General features: G+C 37.7%; 1 protein-coding gene across 1 annotated transcript in view; it reads left to right on the top strand.

Moving 5' to 3' along the window:
• The window catches only part of KIF5B (kinesin family member 5B), a 37,512-nt gene extending 18,784 nt beyond the window's left edge, over positions 1–18,728 (top strand). The window contains exons 12-26 of the mRNA XM_086466358.1: positions 652–845; positions 1,663–1,731; positions 2,831–3,037; positions 5,511–5,654; positions 6,306–6,494; positions 7,357–7,474; positions 7,801–7,862; positions 8,845–8,954; positions 9,153–9,254; positions 11,239–11,299; positions 11,410–11,481; positions 11,655–11,759; positions 12,245–12,461; positions 14,251–14,383; positions 16,725–18,728. Coding sequence (XP_086322484.1) covers positions 652–845; positions 1,663–1,731; positions 2,831–3,037; positions 5,511–5,654; positions 6,306–6,494; positions 7,357–7,474; positions 7,801–7,862; positions 8,845–8,954; positions 9,153–9,254; positions 11,239–11,299; positions 11,410–11,481; positions 11,655–11,759; positions 12,245–12,461; positions 14,251–14,383; positions 16,725–16,731 — 1,790 coding nt within the window. The 3' untranslated portion in view covers positions 16,732–18,728. The remainder of the gene's footprint in view (positions 1–651; positions 846–1,662; positions 1,732–2,830; positions 3,038–5,510; positions 5,655–6,305; positions 6,495–7,356; positions 7,475–7,800; positions 7,863–8,844; positions 8,955–9,152; positions 9,255–11,238; positions 11,300–11,409; positions 11,482–11,654; positions 11,760–12,244; positions 12,462–14,250; positions 14,384–16,724) is intronic.
• The last annotated feature ends 600 nt before the right edge of the window (positions 18,729–19,328 follow it).

Below are 19,328 nucleotides of genomic sequence, written 5' to 3'. Positions count from 1 at the left end.
TGATTTTTTTAATTTTTTTTCCCCAAGTCTTTTATAGAGATGGTATGAGGCTGCACCTGAAACATTAAGTATAGTTCTTCCAGAATATTGACATAAGATACTGGAGTGTTGGAAAGAGCCCATACCTTACAAGGACGGCATAAAATGCTTTGTAGTAAGACGCTGAGGAATTTAGTTTAGTTTATGAGAGAAGAGTCTTGATTAGTGTGTGGTATTTTTTTCTGTGAAGTTAGTCAAGTCTTTTTATCAGAAAAGGCTTAATGAACATAAAATGGTCAAAGTGTAACTGAAAAAATTTAAAAGCAATTTAAAGGTAAATATGGCTACCTAGCAAAAAAAGACTGCCGGGGGAAAAGAAAGGATTTTCTGTCTTCAGGGCAAGTTAGTTGCCTTTCTAGAAGGTAGGATTTGATGTGAGATTTGGAGCTCATAGCAGGATAACTGGGTGAAATACAATCTTCTGTGGTAAACAGGAGATAGTTTGGATGATCTAGTGGTCATGCTTTTACCATGTAATCATGTGAGCTCGATTGCTTGTTAACCATAGAGCAGTACTGTTAGTAGGGAATATGTAATACTTCTCAAGGCTAACTTTGTGGAAGATACTTCATGGCTGGCCGTACTAAAACTAAGTATATACTTTGCTCGAAGGGGAGACTGTACCGGTTGATGAACAGTTTGACAAGGAGAAGGCCAACTTAGAAGCTTTTGCAGTGGACAAGGATATTACTGTTATTAATGATAAACCAGCTACCACAATTGGAGTAACTGGCAACCTCACTGATGCTGAGAGAAGAAAATGTGAGGAAGAAATTGCCAAACTATACAAACAACTGGATGACAAGGTATACCATTCTTATTTAATGTAAGACCTCTTGGAAATATATCTTGAACTATATTATGTAATTTTTAATTTGCCAGTCTTCATTTGTTAGTACAGCTTGGTTAAGTATTTGCCGGGAGTGCCTACTCTAATTCTGAAGCTCTGATTAAGAGAAATCAAAATTGCCTTATCTGGTGCTAAGTGAGTATCCTTTCTTAGTTGTTCTCCCTCCCTTGTTAAAACTACTAAAAAATGTCCTGAAAACGATAAAGTATCAGTACATAGGAAAAAAAAAAAGATAAACATGAAAGTTAGAAAGGAAAAGTTAATAGAAATACCATTCAAGATTCTTACTTTCTGGGTGTAGAACATTCCTAGCTGATTGTTTGGAATGCTGTACCAGAAAAAGGAAAATAATGAGAAAGTAGGGGAAGGAGTAATTTGAAGACAGGATTTTTTTTTTCCTTCCATGTTATGCATATTGTATTTGAACATAATTTTAAATTTAAGCAGTACTACTAGATTTGGAAAGGAAAAAACCTTTTAATTAAAATTTAATGGCTTCTTGGAAGTTAGAACAACTTGGAGAAGACTTGCAAAAGCACAGGTATGAGAGTTTTGTTTAAGTGTGGTGTTTTACACATACATGCCAAGTTAAGAGCCTAATGGATCAGCCAGTGAAATCAAAAGGTTTATTTTTTTTTTACTTTTATTGCTTCCAGTTGTGTAATTGTCTTAGTATATGGAAAAGCTAGATGCCTAACATCTACTGTTTCTTAGATTATTTTTATTGAGAGGTATTTGTCAGTTTACTGAACAGAGTCTTACTTCACCTGCAGGATGAAGAAATTAATCAGCAGAGCCAATTAGTAGAAAAACTGAAAACACAAATGTTGGATCAGGAAGAGGTGAGTGTCACTCTTGCATCTTTATTCTATTTTTGTTTGGTTTTCCTTTAAAGAAATTGGGAGATGTTCTGAATAAGTCATGGTTTATGACCAGGGAGTAGAATAGTGGCTTACTGCTGTTACAGTACTTCTCTTTTATTCCTTATCTAAATGATCTGCCTGTTCGTTCCACCCACTTACACTGTGCTAGTGGTTAAACCAGTTTACTTGAACCGTAAGCATCTATCAATATTGAAGAAATTGAAATATTTTATGCAATGACATTGACAGGTGTTTTCCCCATGCAAAGTGAGCAGTTTGTCAGAACTGAAAGTACCTTGATTTACTGTAGGAAATCTGTTTTAAGGTTCACTTTTGGTCAGTTGGTGTACAGAGAGAGAGAAGGGGAAGGAGGGGAATGTAATGGTCAATAATGAAAAAGGAAGTATTTATGTGTTACTTCAGACCATACTTGCTAGAATATTCAAAGGAATTGTATGCACATGTTGCCAGTGATGTAAATTAATTAAATGGGGAAAATACCTATTAATAATTACATTGTGAAATTCATTTAGCCAAGATACTAGAAAAAATATTTCTATATAGCACAAAGATTAAAAAAAAAAAATCTTTGTGTGCATGGCAAGAAGGAAATGGATTGAGGACTCAGGAAGTTGGAGCTACTGTTTAGTCTTATTTAAATAAATCTGCCTCTTTATCAACTGTTCGCTTTGTCTAGTTGTTCCTCAGCAGCTAACGGTGTTAAAATGCTGGAAGTTTAGTCCCTAGCCTGCTGACAATTTCAGACTCATGACTAGCCTTCAGTGGCTTTTTTGAGAACTTGCAATATTCCATGTGCGTTTCCAGTTGCTCTCCTTGTATGTCTTGATTTGTGAAAATACTTTAATGGCTAAAGAACTATGGATTTAGATAATAAATTTAATTGTTCATCATACTCTTACTGTACCTGCTCCTGGCCTCCTTATTGCATGACACAAAAAATGTAGATAGAAGCTATCATAGTAGCTAAAAAGCATTAACAATATTCAACTTATGCATGGAATTTTCTTGATGGTTATTTCTTGTTGTGATTTTAAACAAATCTCTATCAATATTGTAGCTTCTAGCATCGACCAGACGGGACCAAGACAACCTGCAAGCAGAGTTGAATCGCCTTCAGGCTGAAAATGATGCCTCCAAAGAGGAGGTGAAAGAGGTGTTACAAGCCCTTGAAGAATTAGCTGTCAATTATGATCAGAAGTCTCAGGAAGTAGAAGATAAGGCAAAGGAGTATGAACTGCTCAGTGATGAACTCAATCAAAAATCGGTACGAAATAGGGATAAGAAATTACTGACACTCTTCAATGTAACCTTTCTTACCTTACCTGTATTTCTTGCTTGAAGTCATTTAAAGTTTTTTCACAAGGGAAAATGGGAGCCAAAGTTGTCTTTAGTTTTTAGCAAAGGATGATTTTCTAAAACCAGTAAGCTTCAGAAAAATGCACAGTGAATATTGACCTTGATAGCTGTCATCTTTTCAGTACCTATGGCATTTTTCTACCCGAAGAGTATTTAGAAAAATCCTAGATGTCAGAATTTACCGCCTGCATTACTGGTAATCTGAGTCAATTTTGTTTGTCTTTCTGGTGCAGTTGGGGTAGTCCTTAATCTGCCCCTTCCATTCTTGAAATTGCAGTGAGCATGATACAGCTATTCTTGAAAGGCACATGTGTTTGCATGCTGTATTTATGGCATGTAAAATAACTTTTCTTGAAGCCTTCAAAACAGCCACTTGTTTTACTTTCTGAAAGGAGTAGTCCTGAACTCTGAGGACATATTCTAAAAGATCACCCTGGTTAAAATACAGATGCAGCATCAGTCCCACAGGATGAATGTCGTATGCCTCCTGACACACCTGCATAGTTTCTGAATTGACTGACAATTTTGGCAGCCAATTATTTGGCAGGCTTCATTCAATCAGTTTTAAACAGTTAATACTCTATCCATTATCCTAAAACTGTAAGTACTGGAAAGGGTCAGCATGTTTGCTGGCATCACAGACAGAATATGGGATGGTGCAAGTCTCGTTCTTCTCTGTTTGTGAAGATGAAAATTGAGTGGGTCTGGGTCTTGCAGTGGATGTGGCTTTCAATTTTCGGTTAGTAAGATTTGACTACATGGAACACAGGTATTAAAATTGATGTTCACAAGATCGTGAAACTTCTCTTTAAAGTTCTAAGTATTCTGAGCTGAGTAACCTTTATTGGTAACTTACATCATGTGAAGGTTGACTGAAAGATGGATGATCTCTGGTCTTCCTGTTATGAGCAGCATTTAAAATCTGGTGCAATAGGCTAACTGTATGTGTATGATTCTGAAGTGTGTAGGTTTTTTTTCCTGGGTTTTTTGTTTACTTTGTTTTTAATTAGTTTATAGATAGTCAAGTGACTCTAGATATTATAACTAACATCTATTGAGTGTCATGAATAACTCAATCCACAAGAAAGCAACAGTTGTTCTGAGATGTAGTAAAATTGAGACATTTCAGTGTTCTTAGTCTGTGTTGTGGTTTAACCTGGCAGGCAGCTAAATACCGCACAGCTGTTTGCTCATACACCCCCCTGCAGTGTGGTGGAGGAGAATTTGCGGGGGGGGGAAAGTAGTAAAATTCACGGGTTGAGATAAAGACAGTTTAATAGGACAAAAAAGGAAGGGAAGATAATAATGATAGAATTAGAATGTGCAAAACAAATGATGCACAGTGCAGTTGCTCACGACCTGCCTACTGATGCCAGCCAGTTCCCAAGCAGCAGCCCCTGGCCAGCTTTCTCCCTAGTTTATATACTGAGCATGACATCATATAGTGTGGAATATCCCTTCGGCCAGTTTGGGTCCACTGTCCTGGCTGTGTCCCCTCCCAGCTTCTTGTGCCCCCAAGCCTACTGGCTGGTGGGGTGGTGTGAGAAGCAGAAAAAAGTCCTTGACTTAGTGTAAACACTGCTTAGCAACAACTAAAACATCAGTGTGTTATCAGCATTTTTCTCATCCTAAATTTGAAACACAGCACTATACCAGCTACTAGGAAGAAAATTAACTCTGTCCCACCCGAAACCAGGATGGTCTGTTGTAGCTAACCTGTGCAGTAACTGTCCTTTGACATGACTGGCTGAAACTCTTGTGGTGTAAAACTTCTGGCATTTCTTTAAATCTGGAGGGCAAAGAGCAGGCAACTTCTGAGCATGCAAGCTGCTGAGCTGCAGCCATTACAACCACAGCAGCTCAAACTAGGTGGAAAAACTGCTCTAGGATAAGCATATTTGTTACAAACTCTCAGAACTGGGTGCCATTTTTTGATTTGCAAGTAGGAAAGAGTTAAGAGCTCTGCAGGCAAAGCTGAGATTATTTTCTTTTACGGAAATACAGTGGAAAGTTTTAGACTTGCAGTCCATGTACCTTTTTCCTAGAAATGCAATTCTCTGCAGTATTCAACAGTACATAACTCTGCTGTTTAACAATGTTGACGTGAATTTTGTTGCAGAGTTGTAAGATTATATTTTGTGAGCTGAAGGCCTCTGTTCCCAGTATTCCAGATTTTCTTTCAGAAATACTGTTACTCTAGGACTTCTACATTTTTACTATATTGCATATTCATATAGGTTGATACCAGTCTGGTTTTAGACATAAAAGTGAGACATTTCAGTAGGCAGCCACGTGTTGCTGTAGTTAAATAAACAGTATGAAACTACTTCTAAAAACAAGAATGTGTTTTGTTTATTAAAGTGTAACTTCTTTTACTGTAGGTTACTCTAGCCAGTATAGATGCCGAGCTTCAGAAACTTAAAGAAATGACCAACCATCAGAAGAAACGAGCAACAGAAATGATGGCCTCCTTACTAAAAGATCTTGCAGAGATAGGAATTGCAGTAGGAAATAATGATGTTAAGGTAAGGATTTGTTAGTGTGATTTTTAATGCCATGTATTGCACACATACATTGTGGATAGGAGGGGGCAGTTTTCCTACTGTTGTAAAAATAACCACCATAGGAAGCCTCATGTATATTAATCTTATGCCCAAATTCTTATCCATTGTTTATACTGCGACTTAATCAGGTCCCAAACAGAATTTGATTATGCAAAGACAAGGAAGAGCAGGTATGACTTTTCTGAAGCAGCATTTTCATTCATGCTGTTAAACTGCTGTATGAAATGGTCACAATCAACAGCATCACCTTGGAAATCTAACGCTGACCTACAGTGGCAATCAGGATGATACTTAGTAAAAATGGTAAGAGGAACCTAAATATAAGATAAATCTAGAAGATCACTAAAGAACAAGAATGTGAGCAGTGTTAAAAATCTATAGTGAACTGTATTTCCCTCTTCAAGTGACTCATTACCTTTGTGTAAACTTCTAAATAATCAGTTGGGAAGCTTGAAAAAAAAAATTGTATTTTGGTGTTTAAGTGCTCTGATTATCAGTTGAGTTGTGTTATGCGTTGTGGGGGTTGTGTGCTGGGCACTAAGTTGCTCCAGCTCATCTTTAATTCTGTTTCGTTATCTGAGCTTTCTAAATATGTCGTTCCACACTTTTCAGCAGCCTGAGGGAACTGGCATGATAGATGAAGAATTCACAGTTGCAAGACTGTACATTAGTAAAATGAAGTCAGAAGTAAAAACAATGGTAAAACGTTGCAAACAGTTAGAAGGCACACAAGCTGAAAGCAATAAGAAAATGGAAGAAAATGAAAAGGAGCTGGCTGCCTGCCAGCTCCGTATCTCACAGGTAAATGTTTCTTTACAGTGTATTTCCTAAATGTTCTTCTGAATTCATTAACCTCCTGGGGGGCAAAAGTTGCCGTTTCTGTTTGACAACTGACAAAGTACATTGTGATTGAACAGCCAGAGGAATCAGCTGTATCCTCAATACTGTCTTTGGTTGGGATGCTTCTGAGTAACTGTGTGACAGGATGTCAGAATTGCTACAGTACCTCTGTAGCCTGGTAATGCTTTTGTAGCACTTGTATGAAGTACTAGAGTCCCTATGTTCTCTGTCACAGGATCCTTTACAAATACAAGTCTTACAGAAGCAGTGGCCAGTGAGCACTCTGCCTGCTAATGCAGCAAGTTGGAAGTGGGAGAGGTAGCAGTAGCACAGGAAAATTACAGTGCGCTTCCATAGCAGGTTAAATTTACTTCTAATTTGAGAAAGGCTATTTTAATGTGATTGTTAGAAAAGGTCAGAAATGTAACTTCTAACACTTCTGAAAATTGTGATCTACATGCGCAATTTAATTTTTCTATATTTTGTTTTACATACAGATGGTATTTTTTTTTTTTTACATCAGGAGATGCATATTTCAGTGCAGTCTTCTAAATACAGTGGGCCTGTCTTGCCTCTGGTAGTATTTAACATTCAAAAATCTCTTCTTCCAGACAAAAATGTATTTTATTCCAATCCAGAATAAAGACATAGTCTTACAGGCTACGTTACAGATATACTTGAGTAGTCATGTTCTTAGAGCTTAGTTGGCACCGTTTTTGTCTTGAGATCAGGTTACTTTTATAAAAATAAGTATAAACTGTTTATGCAGATGTAATTCTGTGCTACCTAGTTCCAAAGTAAATGAATCTTTCCATTCTACAAGCATGAAGCCAAGATCAAGTCGTTGACTGAATATCTGCAGAATGTGGAACAGAAAAAGAGACAACTGGAAGAGTCTGTGGATTCCCTTAATGAAGAATTAGTTCAACTCCGAGCACAGGGTAGGAATTGCCAACCCCACCCACCACGACTATTTTAAGTGTATAGTGATAAATAGGGAATTGTTCTGTTCTATTTAGATTGAAGAGCAGAGCTATAGAATGGCTTTTTGCTGCTGAACGTGTAGAATTAATCAACAGGAAAGTGTGTTTGTTGTTTGAAAGAATGGCTATAGATAGGATTAAAGATGTTACTGATTTAATTGATCTTTGATGGGAGTGTGACTTTCTCCAAATTTTAAGGTATTGGGAAGGGAAGGGGTTAACTCCATCTTCCCTGTGATTGCCTGTTACTTGGCTGAAATGTGTTTTCTCTCTATCCCTACTAGAAAAAGTCCATGAGATGGAGAAAGAACACTTAAATAAGGTTCAAACTGCAAATGAAGTCAAGGTAAGTTAATTTCATTGGTTTTTTAAAAAGCAAAGTGAAGTATGACAACTTCTTAAAGCATATAAAAGCAAGTTCGCAGATGACACCAAGCTGAGTGGTGCAGTTGACACGCCTGAGGGACAGGATGCCATCCAGAGGGACTTGGACAAGCCCGAGAAGTGGGCCCGTGTGAACCTCATGAGGTTCAACAAGGTGCAGTTCAAGGTCCTGCACCTGGGTCGGGGGAACCCCCGGTATCAATACAAGCCTGGGGGATGAAGGGATTGAGAGCAGCCCTGCCGAGAAGGACTTGTGGGTGTTGATGGATGAAAAGCTGGACATGAGCCAGCAATGTGCGCTCACAGCCCCGAAGGACAACCATATCCTGGGCCGCATCAAGAGAAGTGTGACCAGCAGGTCAAGGGAGGTGATTCTGCCCCTCTGCTCTGGTGAGATCCCACCTGGAGTGTTGTGTCCAGCTCTGGAGTCCTCAGCACAGGAAAGACATGGACCTGCTGGAACCAGTCCAGAGGAGGGCCATGTAAATCACCAGAGGGATGGAACGGCTCTCCCATGAGGACAAGCTGAGAGTTGGGGTGGTTCAGTCTGGAGAAGAGAAGGCTCTGGGGAGACCTTCTAGCAGCCTTCCAGTACTTAAAGGGGGCCTACAAGAAAGATGGGGACAGACTTCTTAGCAGGGCTTGTAGCAACAGGACAAGGAGTAATGGTTTTAAACTAAAAGAGGGTAGATTTAAACTAGGTATAAGGAAGAAAATTTTTACAATGAGGGTAGTGAAACACTGGCACAGACTGCCCAGAGAGGTGGTAGAAGCCCCATCCCTGGAAACATTCGAGGTCAGGCTGGATGGGGCTCTAAGCACCCTGATCTGGCTAAAGATGTCCCTGCTCACTGCAGGGGGGTTGGACTAGATGGCCTTTAAAGGTCCCTTCCAGCCCAAACCATTCTATGATTCTATATAATACATACTGTTTTTTCTAATAGCAAGCTGTGGAACAGCAAATTCAGAGCCATCGTGAGACGCATCAGAAACAAATCAGTAGCCTAAGAGATGAAGTTGATGCAAAGGAGAAACTTATCACTGAACTTCAAGAGTAAGTAATTGTCTTTATTTATGTCTTTAATTGTCGTTATGTTAGTAGTGTCTCTGGACTGTGTGAGTACAGAAGCACAGTATGGTGGGAAGGAAGTGGCAAGGGTTTCCTCCAGCAGTGTCTTTCTGCTTTGTGTTGCTTTGCTGAATGTTGTATCTGACAGGTTCAGTTGATGCAATGTCTACTTTCTCTGTTCAGCCAAAACCAGAAGATGATGCTTGAACAGGAACGTCTTAGAGTTGAGCATGAGAAGTTGAAAGCGACTGATCAGGAAAAAAGTAGAAAACTGCATGAACTTACGTAAGTGATAATGGTGCATAAACCAAATGTGTGTGGGAACCCGTAACATTTTAATAACTAGTGACCTAATATGATGAAGTGGCTCTCACTGTATGATATGCCTGTTAAGAGAGAGGCTTCAGAGCCTTCTTGAACTTAACTTTTTTAAAACCTTTGCAATGCCTTTATTTAAAATTGGAAGTAAAATGATGAAAGATACAAAGGTCACAACTTTTTCTTTATTAATATGCTGTGGGTTGGAGTAATTAACTTTTTTCAGTTTGCAGCTAAGTATTGCATGCTATAAGATTGGAATAGGCGTGTGACAGTTCCCTTTTTTTTTTTTGCTTCTCGTCTTCCCTTACTCTTTTTGGTTTTTGTGTGATTTAACTAGTTAGGTGGTTCTAATAGGTTTATTCTCGAGATTAAACAGCTGCATGCTTCATTGAGTAACTAAATACAGCGTATTAGTGAATTAGAGACTGAAAAGTTAATGCAAAAATGAGAATTGAGTTCTGTTTGCAGGTAAGTAAGTGTTCAAGGGTTGCGCTGAAAAACAGTGCTCAACTTACAGAGATCTGACCATAATCTCCTGGAAATTTTTCTAGAGTATCGGTAGCGACCCTATTATGGCACATTTATCTTTACAGAAATTAAGAATACGTTGTACTTAAAACTCTTTCAAAAGTGTATGCTTTTTGGCCATGTTTAAAAACACACAGTGACTGTGTAGAATTTTAAATAATCAGAGGGACCTGATTGGTCTGCACTGGTAACAGTACTCTGGTCTTGTGAATCTGTCTTAGCCTGATGTATCTATGTGCCACAATGATTACAAAAGTTACATTAGTTGCAGGAGGTTTTTCTTGTCTTATGAGAGTTGATACATGTACCATGTTACTGCTTCTTATTTCTGTTTGCAGGCACCTGTGTATAGCATTGATCCCTTAAAGGCACTTGCTATATTAGCAACTTTCTGCTTCAAAAGACTCGAAAGAAGCATTAAAAATTAGTTTGGTATTCTGTGTCCTCCCCCAGCCTCTTTGAATCCAGTTATTTTCCACTGTATATTATAAATGTGTGCGGCAAATAACAGGCCAGAAACAATGCAGATCATTCACATTTTATTAATTTATTTTTTTTTACTCACAGTTATATAAAGTGCCTGGAACTACTTTGCCAGTGAAGTCTGGAAAATGAAAAGAATGCTGAGATATTCTTTAGAATATTTTATTACCTCAAATGTTTAATCACTTAGCTGTCAACTAGTAGTGGAACTGGCAGAGTAAGGAGAAATTTCAAGAGGAAAAGAAGCTTTTGGCTACTTAATAGGAACACTTCATTTTCATGCAGTCCCTGGCCTTCCTATTCTAATGTCGAGTCATAAGAAAAAAAGTCCATGTTCCTTTCCTGTATACTGTCATCTTAGTAATTGCATTGCCTAACAATCCTGGGAAAGAACATTAGCAGTGCAGTAAATGCTTTCATGTTAAATAGGAAGACAGAAGCTCTGTAAAGTGATAATCATGAGGTTATATTCCTGTAAACTGAGATTGTTGTTTATGATGCTAGCTTTGGCAAATGTGTTGGGGCTTGAGGTGGTAGAACAAAACAAAGAAAAAATCCTGAATCTGTCAGTGATACTTAGCTGGTCAGAGCTCAGGACATTTGTAGGATAGGATCTCCCCAAGTATTCATCTTGAACCTGACTCTGAGACTCTTTCTTGACATATGCATAAATTGTAAGTTTCTAGAATCTGAATATATTGTACTCCTTCAATATTAAAAGTACTTTCTTTTTTTCCTTCTGCAACACCCCTACTCCCACCCCGCCCCATATGGATTTCTGAGTGTGGTGTCATCTGTTGGTTACATTTTTAATTGAGGACCATAGCTGAAAGACATTTTTCATTTGTACCATATAGTGTATATCACTCTAGTCTTCTAAAACATTAAAATTTCCTATTTTGCTCGGGTGTTTCAGGATGAATTTGTTCTCTTTCAGGGTTATGCAGGACAGACGGGAACAAGCAAGGCAAGATTTAAAGGGTTTGGAAGAGACTGTGGTAAGATAATCAGAATATATTCCAAAGCATGTGTCAATACTTGGTGTGGTTTTTTTTTTTTCCTTCAGAGTTATTTTTTTAATTAATTTATTTCTTGTCCTTAACTGTAGGCAAAAGAACTTCAGACTCTTCACAATCTTCGGAAGCTGTTTGTTCAAGATCTGGCTACTAGAGTGAAAAAGGTAACATGCTATAGTGAAACTTGGTGTTTCCAAGAATGCTACGTAAATTTCAGTTTAGAACTAAATGAGGAATTGATCTTTGTGGTGTATTTTTTTCTGGCTTGATCGTAATCTGCAAGTTCAGATTTGGTACTCAGCCTTCTCTCGCTCTCCCCATGCCTTTGTTACTGCAGAGTGCCGAGATTGACTCGGATGATACAGGAGGCAGTGCTGCACAAAAACAGAAGATTTCCTTCCTTGAGAATAATCTTGAACAGCTTACAAAGGTTCATAAGCAGGTACAATGAGGCTTAATTTCAAGTTTCAATTAAAACCAAACTACTTAAGATGCGTTATTATACAAGTGGCTGAATGCATATTGGTCATGAAGTAGCTGTTTTATAATTAAGTACTTCTACATATTGGTGTGTCTCTTGATATAAAAAAAAAATAGACTAATGTTTTCCTGTAAATTAATGCCTATTTTAGGTACATGTGGGTATGTAACAAAGGAGCTGCATTTAAACAGGAGAAGGTCCGAGTTAGTATTCAGAGTTAGTATATCAGTCTAGGTGATGCTTGCCTGTCTCTGACCGAAGAATGTAGGCTTTAAGTACCTTGTTGGGTAGCGTGTTCTTCCACAGTGACTGATTTTCATCTTACTGATTAACTGTTAGGTTTACTAAAAGCCCTACTGCTTTGCCTCTTTAGGGGCAGGGAGGTGTTTGGTTAGCTTTCTCTGTGATGAGAGATACCAAGAAAATAATCTATTCTGGTTCTGTAGCTGGTACGTGATAATGCAGATCTTCGCTGTGAACTTCCTAAACTGGAGAAGCGACTTAGAGCTACAGCTGAAAGAGTTAAAGCTTTGGAGTCTGCACTGAAGGAAGCCAAAGAGAACGCTTCTCGAGATCGCAAGCGGTATCAGCAAGAAGTAGATCGTATAAAGGAAGCTGTAAGATCCAAGAATATGGCCAGAAGAGGACATTCTGCGCAAATTGGTTAGTAAAGAATCCCTTGCCCCCTGAAGGTTCATCTGTCCCCTGATATTTTTGATCTTTCAGCCCTGGTTGGAACTGCATGCATGAACATGATGTATTTTGGTTAATAGACTCTGTATGGGGGTGGTGGAGTATGGTTGGGGGTTTTTTATTTATTTTAAATGGGTTTCTTCCTGCTAGCTGGATTTTTGCACACACTGGGAAACACTTGCCAACCTGGAATTCTAGCCTGAATGTGTGTTCCATTTCCTAGAACAAAGCAGTAGACTGAATGTGAGTCTTAAGTCTGCAACATCACTCCAATTCTATTCTAATTTCTATGAGTAAGTAGCTATTCCAAAGCAATGAGAGAGATTAAGCCATCACCTTAAACAACAAAACCAGAATTGTCCTGCTGTCTCTTGATCTTGTGGGGGAGAGAGGCAGACAGAAACTCACAACTAACATCCTGAGATCTGTGATTACCTTTTTGGTTCTTTGTTCCAGAAGATGTACTACTTCATAGCCTTCCCTAGGGGAAAAGAATGGAAAAGACAGCTATCTGTAGTAGCTAGTAGTGTTTCTTGCTATGTGGTGGGAACAGCTGTATTGCCCTGGTCCTCCGCCTGCCATTGTGCTGTCCAGTGCTGAGGGCCAAGAGGATGTGTGACCAGTGGAGGACGTAACTGTGCCTATTACGTTATTGTTGTAGAAGTAACGCTATGTTCCAGTCTTTTTGTTGTCCTGTATCAGGACTGAAGTAATCAATATGCTTCTCTTAAATGCTAATGCAACTGAAATGAGCGTTTAATACAGTTAAACTTCGCTTGTATTCTGTAGGTCTGCAAAGAGCTGTTGCAGAATAAAGTTATAATTTTTTTTGTGGTCACTTCAAAAGGTAGCTTGAAGTCAGGTGCTTTCCTGTCTTTCAAGTGATCTCCAGGAAGACAAGTGGGATTCTCTAGTAAGCTTACCACGGCTCTAAAGCCTCTTGTACTTAAATGCCTAGATGAACTAGTCATGTCTTACTGGAGATCAGTGTCCTATAAGGCAGAAATTGAGAAGTGTTTCTCTGATGCAATTGCTACCTGTAGGCACTTTATATCCACTCTTACCTGCTGAAACTTTAAATGCTTCTGTTTAATATTACAGAACTTTGTAAAGCCATACTGTTCATGTCCTCGTAAGAGCTAGTGCAAAACTGATGGAAAATACAGTTTATCAAAGTGTATGCAGCTTGCGAATTGCCTGTCAAAACTACTGGTTTTGAATTCAGTAATAGTAAGTTTTATTTTTATACAGTGGTAAGAAGTTGATGAAGCAGTGTTATCTGTGAAGTATTGGTATGCAGAACCAGTAGCTAGTGGCTTATCCATCAAGCAGATGAGGGAAATACGGCAAGGTATAATGATTCCGTCCAGGAACCCTCATGAAACTTTGTCTAGCTGTGTGTTCAACTCTGGTTCAACTCTTGAGTTCTTATTGCCAAGAAATAGGACTCTTACGAGGAAATGCGTTAGGTGGGGCAGATAGTACATGTGAAGATGATAATAATCAAAAGCCTTCCCAGCTTTAATTCTAATAGGGACAATAAAAGCAAAACCTTGTCTGTTTTTCAGGGCTTGCTACAGTTGCCGCTAATCTGCTAGGTTCTCAGAATACCATCTCCTAAACTTGTTTTCTTATTCAAAGTGTATTCAATTTTGATTATTAAACTTGTGATACTGCAAAATAAAGTATTAGTATATTTGAATAATCAGAGGTAAAATTGTGATGTATGTATTTGTAAGTCATGTTTCTTTTCATGCAGCTAAGCCTATCCGTCCTGGCCAGCATCCAGCAGCTTCTCCAACTCATCCAAGTGCAATTCGTGGTGGAGGTGCGTTCACTCAAAACAGCCAGCCAGTTGCACTGCGTGGAGGCGGAGGACGGCAAGACAAAGTGTAAGTTTGTCTCGTAGGATTTTTTACATATGTGATTAAACTTGGTATTAATTTTATTACAGTTCGTTTTGTGGTATAAAATCACTCAGATAATCAGATTAACTTTTTTACAGAATTTTATAGTTAGAGGAGCAGTATAGAGGTGCTGCTGCTTTTTTTAAGGCTGGTGTTTGTTGTAAAATGGTACTTCTGGAGTTGTTCTGCTGGAGTAGAACAAAATGTGAAAACAGTCAATTGGAGATAGTTGCCAGTCACAGCCAATAGCTACTGTATCTTTCAAAATCTGGTTTTCTTCAGAAAACATTCAGCAATGAAATAAAAAATGACCCTATTCTTATATGTTGTTTATTTGCTGTTCTTCTAAGTTTGCACACTGCTTCATGTGTCAGTAATTTGGAAGCATTTTACAGAAAAATTCATGCCTTCATCCAGTAAATTTAAAATTTACTCCAGTTAAAACACAGAAATTGAAATTAATTCGTGCATTTATTTGAAAATCTCTCTAATCTCCTCAGTAATTACATGTAGTCTGGTACTTAGTACGCTTAAGTTGCTCACAGAATCACGTCTCTTTAATGAACGCCTGCTGTATAGTTGATCTCTTGGTCACCTAACAGTAACGCTTTGCTGTATTCTCTGTCCTCGTCTTCACTTTTGAGCATTTGTCTAAATTCCTTCTAAGCATTCCCTTAGTTACGGTTATCTGCATCTTCAGTTTGAAAATAATCCTAAAATGATTGTGTGGTGATTGAATCCTGGGTGCTTCTCTTCTGAAGGGCTCCAGAGCAGCTTACGTTAATCTTGTTTCCATTTGTTCCTTTTCATTAGCTGACTGACTTTTCAAAGCTTTCTCTCCAATTTAGAGAAAATCAGGCTGTAGCACCAGTTAGGGTACCTGGTTCTGTTCAGTAGTGTCTCTTATTTACTAAGAGGTTGAAGTGATATGTACTTTAACCTTGAATAGTATTTACCTTGAATGACTAAGGAGCTGGCAATTCATGGATTCTTAGTTATATTGATATTGTGAAATAATCTTCAGATAGCTACTTTGCCTACAAAGGCAGTCTAGCTCAGCTGTCCAATGTAGAGACATTTCAAGCGGTGATTGACCCAATTTATTTTCGATGCCTACTTTAGCATGAGTTAGCACATGCTATGATGTTGCCTAGAATTCTAACTGAAGAGAGCCTGTTCAGCCTCATACTTCAAGAGGACTTACAATAGTTGATAAAACCAGCAATAAATAACTACATTTTGAGCTTGCATCTTGGTTTGGAGAAGGGCTTTCGCTGTTGGTCTTGGGGAATTTAAATAGGAGACTTAGCACTTTGACTTTTAGACTATGTGTAGATAAATCACGAAGGAGTGGAAAATTGCTGAGTGTTGGCTAGAACACCTTTTAACAAACCAACCAGAAAACTCCCACGTGATACACCTAAAGAATCCCTTAAGCAGTTCTGCAGCTTTCATGTAATTCTTCTAATGTCAGCACGTTGCCTATTGCTGTAGAGCCAAGCAGAGTTTAGCACTTAAAGGTGGGAGAGTGGTCTTGATTTATTCCAACTTTCCTATCTTAATTTTGGAAGAACCTGTCTGTTATGGAAGTAAAGGAACAAAACTTTTTTGAACTTTATTTTACTATTACATATAAATTGGTTCTAAGCTTGTGAATCCTCAGGTAGCCAGTTTCCTTTTTCTCTATAGTGTACTGCCTGTTACACCTTTTTTGAGGACTAATGCAGATACTAAGCATCTGAACTTCTGATTAGACGAGAACTTTTGGTACGGTAGGAACATGATGCACTGTTTTACATTTGGAGACCACCATTTAACAAATTACTCTTCTGGAAACATTAAAGAAGTACAGAGATGGAAAACTTGTTTCCCTATGCAAATCAAACTTTTTTGGGATGATTAATGCCAAATGAGCTCTTCATTCCCATTTCATCTTCCCAAAACAGCAAAGTCAGAACTTTGCAGCTGGTGGTAGGTGGTATCCAGAGAGTTCTCACTGGCCTGGAAAAGTAGCAAGTCATGGGAAACGGAGCTGGGTTATCATTGGTTTGTGTTTGTAATGTTTACTCTGTTAAGGCAGTGAAGATTGGCTACCCAGTCTGTTTACTGTGCTGTAACTTTGTTGGTAACAGACAGCATTGCTTAAATGCTTTGTGTTGTGTAATTTCTTACTCTAGATGTTTTACTAGCACTTATCAGAGTGGTCTAAGAATTGGGCTGTTAAAGGCTATGTGAGTAGTGAATATGGTCTACTGTAAATGCAAACATCTTGGCTTTTTTGGCTTATGAGGTACAAGCACATAACTCTTATTTTTCTCATTTACAGTTGCTGAAAAGTAAATGCAGATTGAGGAGGATTGGATAACGTGTAGAGGGAGTCATTCCATGACAATAATCTCTCCCTTTGGGACTGTAGGATTATTTTTTGAAAATGTATAAATTATACCTGGCCTGTACAGCTCTTCCCCCTTCTACAAATTCTGCTAACTGATTCCCACCCAAAAAAACTAGAGTGCAATTTTGGCGTCTTGAGAAATTATGTGTTACTTAAAGTGTAGCTCTGCTCATTACACAGTTTGTCTTTCATGTCTTAAATTTAGTCTGCACTGTGCCAAGCTGAATGTACGTTGAGAAAAATCTTAGTTCAAATTTTCTAGCTTAATTTGTGTACATCTTACTGTCTTAGGGAATGTGCAAGTGTTTAAGTATACTTTCATTTTTATCACTTCACATAACACTACATGTCCCACTGAATTAGAGCAGCACTCTACATTACAGTTTTCTTTTGGAATGCTACATAGAGCATTGGAATTAAATTTATTTGTACAGTGTAAGAATACTGAAGTGTGCTTACGACAACTGCCATAAGGCACTGCGATCGCTACACCACAGATCTAGGGAGTTCGATATGAACAAGGCTGTTTAACTGTTATCTGATTAAATGCCCATTTATCGGGTAATTTAAATTAAATATTGTACAGTAATAAGAGTAAACCTAAGTTTACAAAAAAGACTTTGGCAATGTATTATCCCATCTGTCTGTTCCTGATTCTACACACAGTACAGTCTGGTGGAGTGAAAACATTCTGCTTCATTCTGATGAGCCTGTCTGTCCATTTGTCTGTATCTGTGACGGTTCACTCTCGCTATTTTATAATAGTGAAACGAGCCAATCTAAAATTCAACTTGGTATTTCACTACATATACAGTACTGGAATTTTTGGCTAAAATTTTAACTTTCAACTAAAATCCATTTTTTTTTTCACCAACTGGCCAATGAATTCAGATACACTAATAAAGGATACAATTTTTTAAAACTGATGTATCTGGAAATCCCAGAGATGTGTTTGAAAAAATAATAAAGTGCTACCCTGAATTGTATTTGTAATCCATTTGTAAGTAGGTATATGAAATGTCCAAAGTAGTAGTTGTGGAATATTCTTCTTCTCTTTGCAATAAAGTCCTGTAAAGTAGCTAACAAAATGAAACATGGGGGTGTTGTTTTTTCTTTTTGAGCTCCAGTACTCCCACTGAGCCAAACCTGGGTTTTAAAATTTTATAGTATAATTTACCTAACTTATTCATAGGGTTTAGCCACTATAATTTTTGGAACAACCTTCTTCTGGATAGAAATTAGTTGCCAGGTCTTTGAGAAGGAAAGAACTTACTATTACTGAAAGAATTCAGTGAGCTTTCCAGACCCACTTGGTACCACTTTGTGTGCTGGCTTGAATTTTTTGCTGGGTATTCATCAGTGATTGTGGAAACAGTTGAGACTCTGACTGTTCAGACAGCAAATCACTTTCAACTTTTTATAATATAATAGACAAAATATTTATATTATGATGGAGCGTAGTCAGATTTTAGACCTTGAACCACTTTTTTCTATATCTACAGTAGTCTGAATTTTTAATAGTTTGATTTTTAAAGGTTGAGTGTATCAGTCGGAAATCTCACTATTTTGGAGTTTTCAGCTTTTAAGACTGTTGTTCATTAAGGCTGCCAAACACTCCAAACTTGCAGTTCTTCTAGAGCACGATTAAAGACAGCATGCCGAGGAAAGAAAAACAAAGGAACAGCCAATTATTTTGAATGAAATTTCTCATAATGGAAGCAGCACTGTCCATTATCTTTCTTAATGTTAACTACAGGTTTTCAGGCCTTCATTTGTTAATATGCAATCATAAAAACAAAAAAACCCACTGTCTTTAAAATACATTCAAATGAAGCAGGATTTTTTTCTCAAGCCTGTGAATGGGGGTTTCATTCCTGTAGGCAATTATCATGGAGTTTGGTGCTGAAAATTGCTGTGTTTAAAAAAAAAAAAAAAAAGAAATTAAATGGTGATTAGCTTGTAGCTCAGTGTACATCACCTTTTTATATTTAAACTTTTTTTTATTTTAAACCTTTTATGAAGTTTACCAAGAACTGCCTCTTAAAATGTATTAAAAAAAGACAACTATTTTGTTTTCTGGTTTGGCTGTCAGGTCAGCCAGACAGGACAATTACTGTTTTTTGTAAATTAAAATATTCAGTCTCTACAGGGAATGTTCAACACTGCTCTTTCAACTTGCAGTCTTTGAATGGTTCTTATTTTTATGTTCCTCTAGATCATATTTTTTAAAAGATGGTTTAGGATAGGAACTTGGTGAAATAATATTTATTTCTGGTGAACAACTAAATTATTTACATAAATGCTGACTCACTACTGTGTGTAACTCTAAATTTGACATGAGGACAAGTCTACCTGTGGAATATGATTTAACTTCAGTACACTTAAGATGCATTAAAACAATTGGTTTTGGGAAGACGCCATATAGTTTTAACTTACCCGCATGCTGTAAATGTATTTGTGTTTAAATAAAGAGAATAAAAATCTTTGAACTTTGTGTATTTATTCAGTCTCTACACCTGTTTGTTAAATTGTCTA

Source organism: Leptosomus discolor, chromosome 6 (assembly GCF_034619465.1).
Source record: "Leptosomus discolor isolate bLepDis1 chromosome 6, bLepDis1.hap2, whole genome shotgun sequence".
Taxonomy (NCBI): Eukaryota; Metazoa; Chordata; class Aves; order Leptosomiformes; family Leptosomidae; genus Leptosomus; species Leptosomus discolor.
The sequence above is the reverse complement of the archived record's forward strand: the minus strand, read 5'-3'. Positions and strand labels throughout refer to the sequence as shown.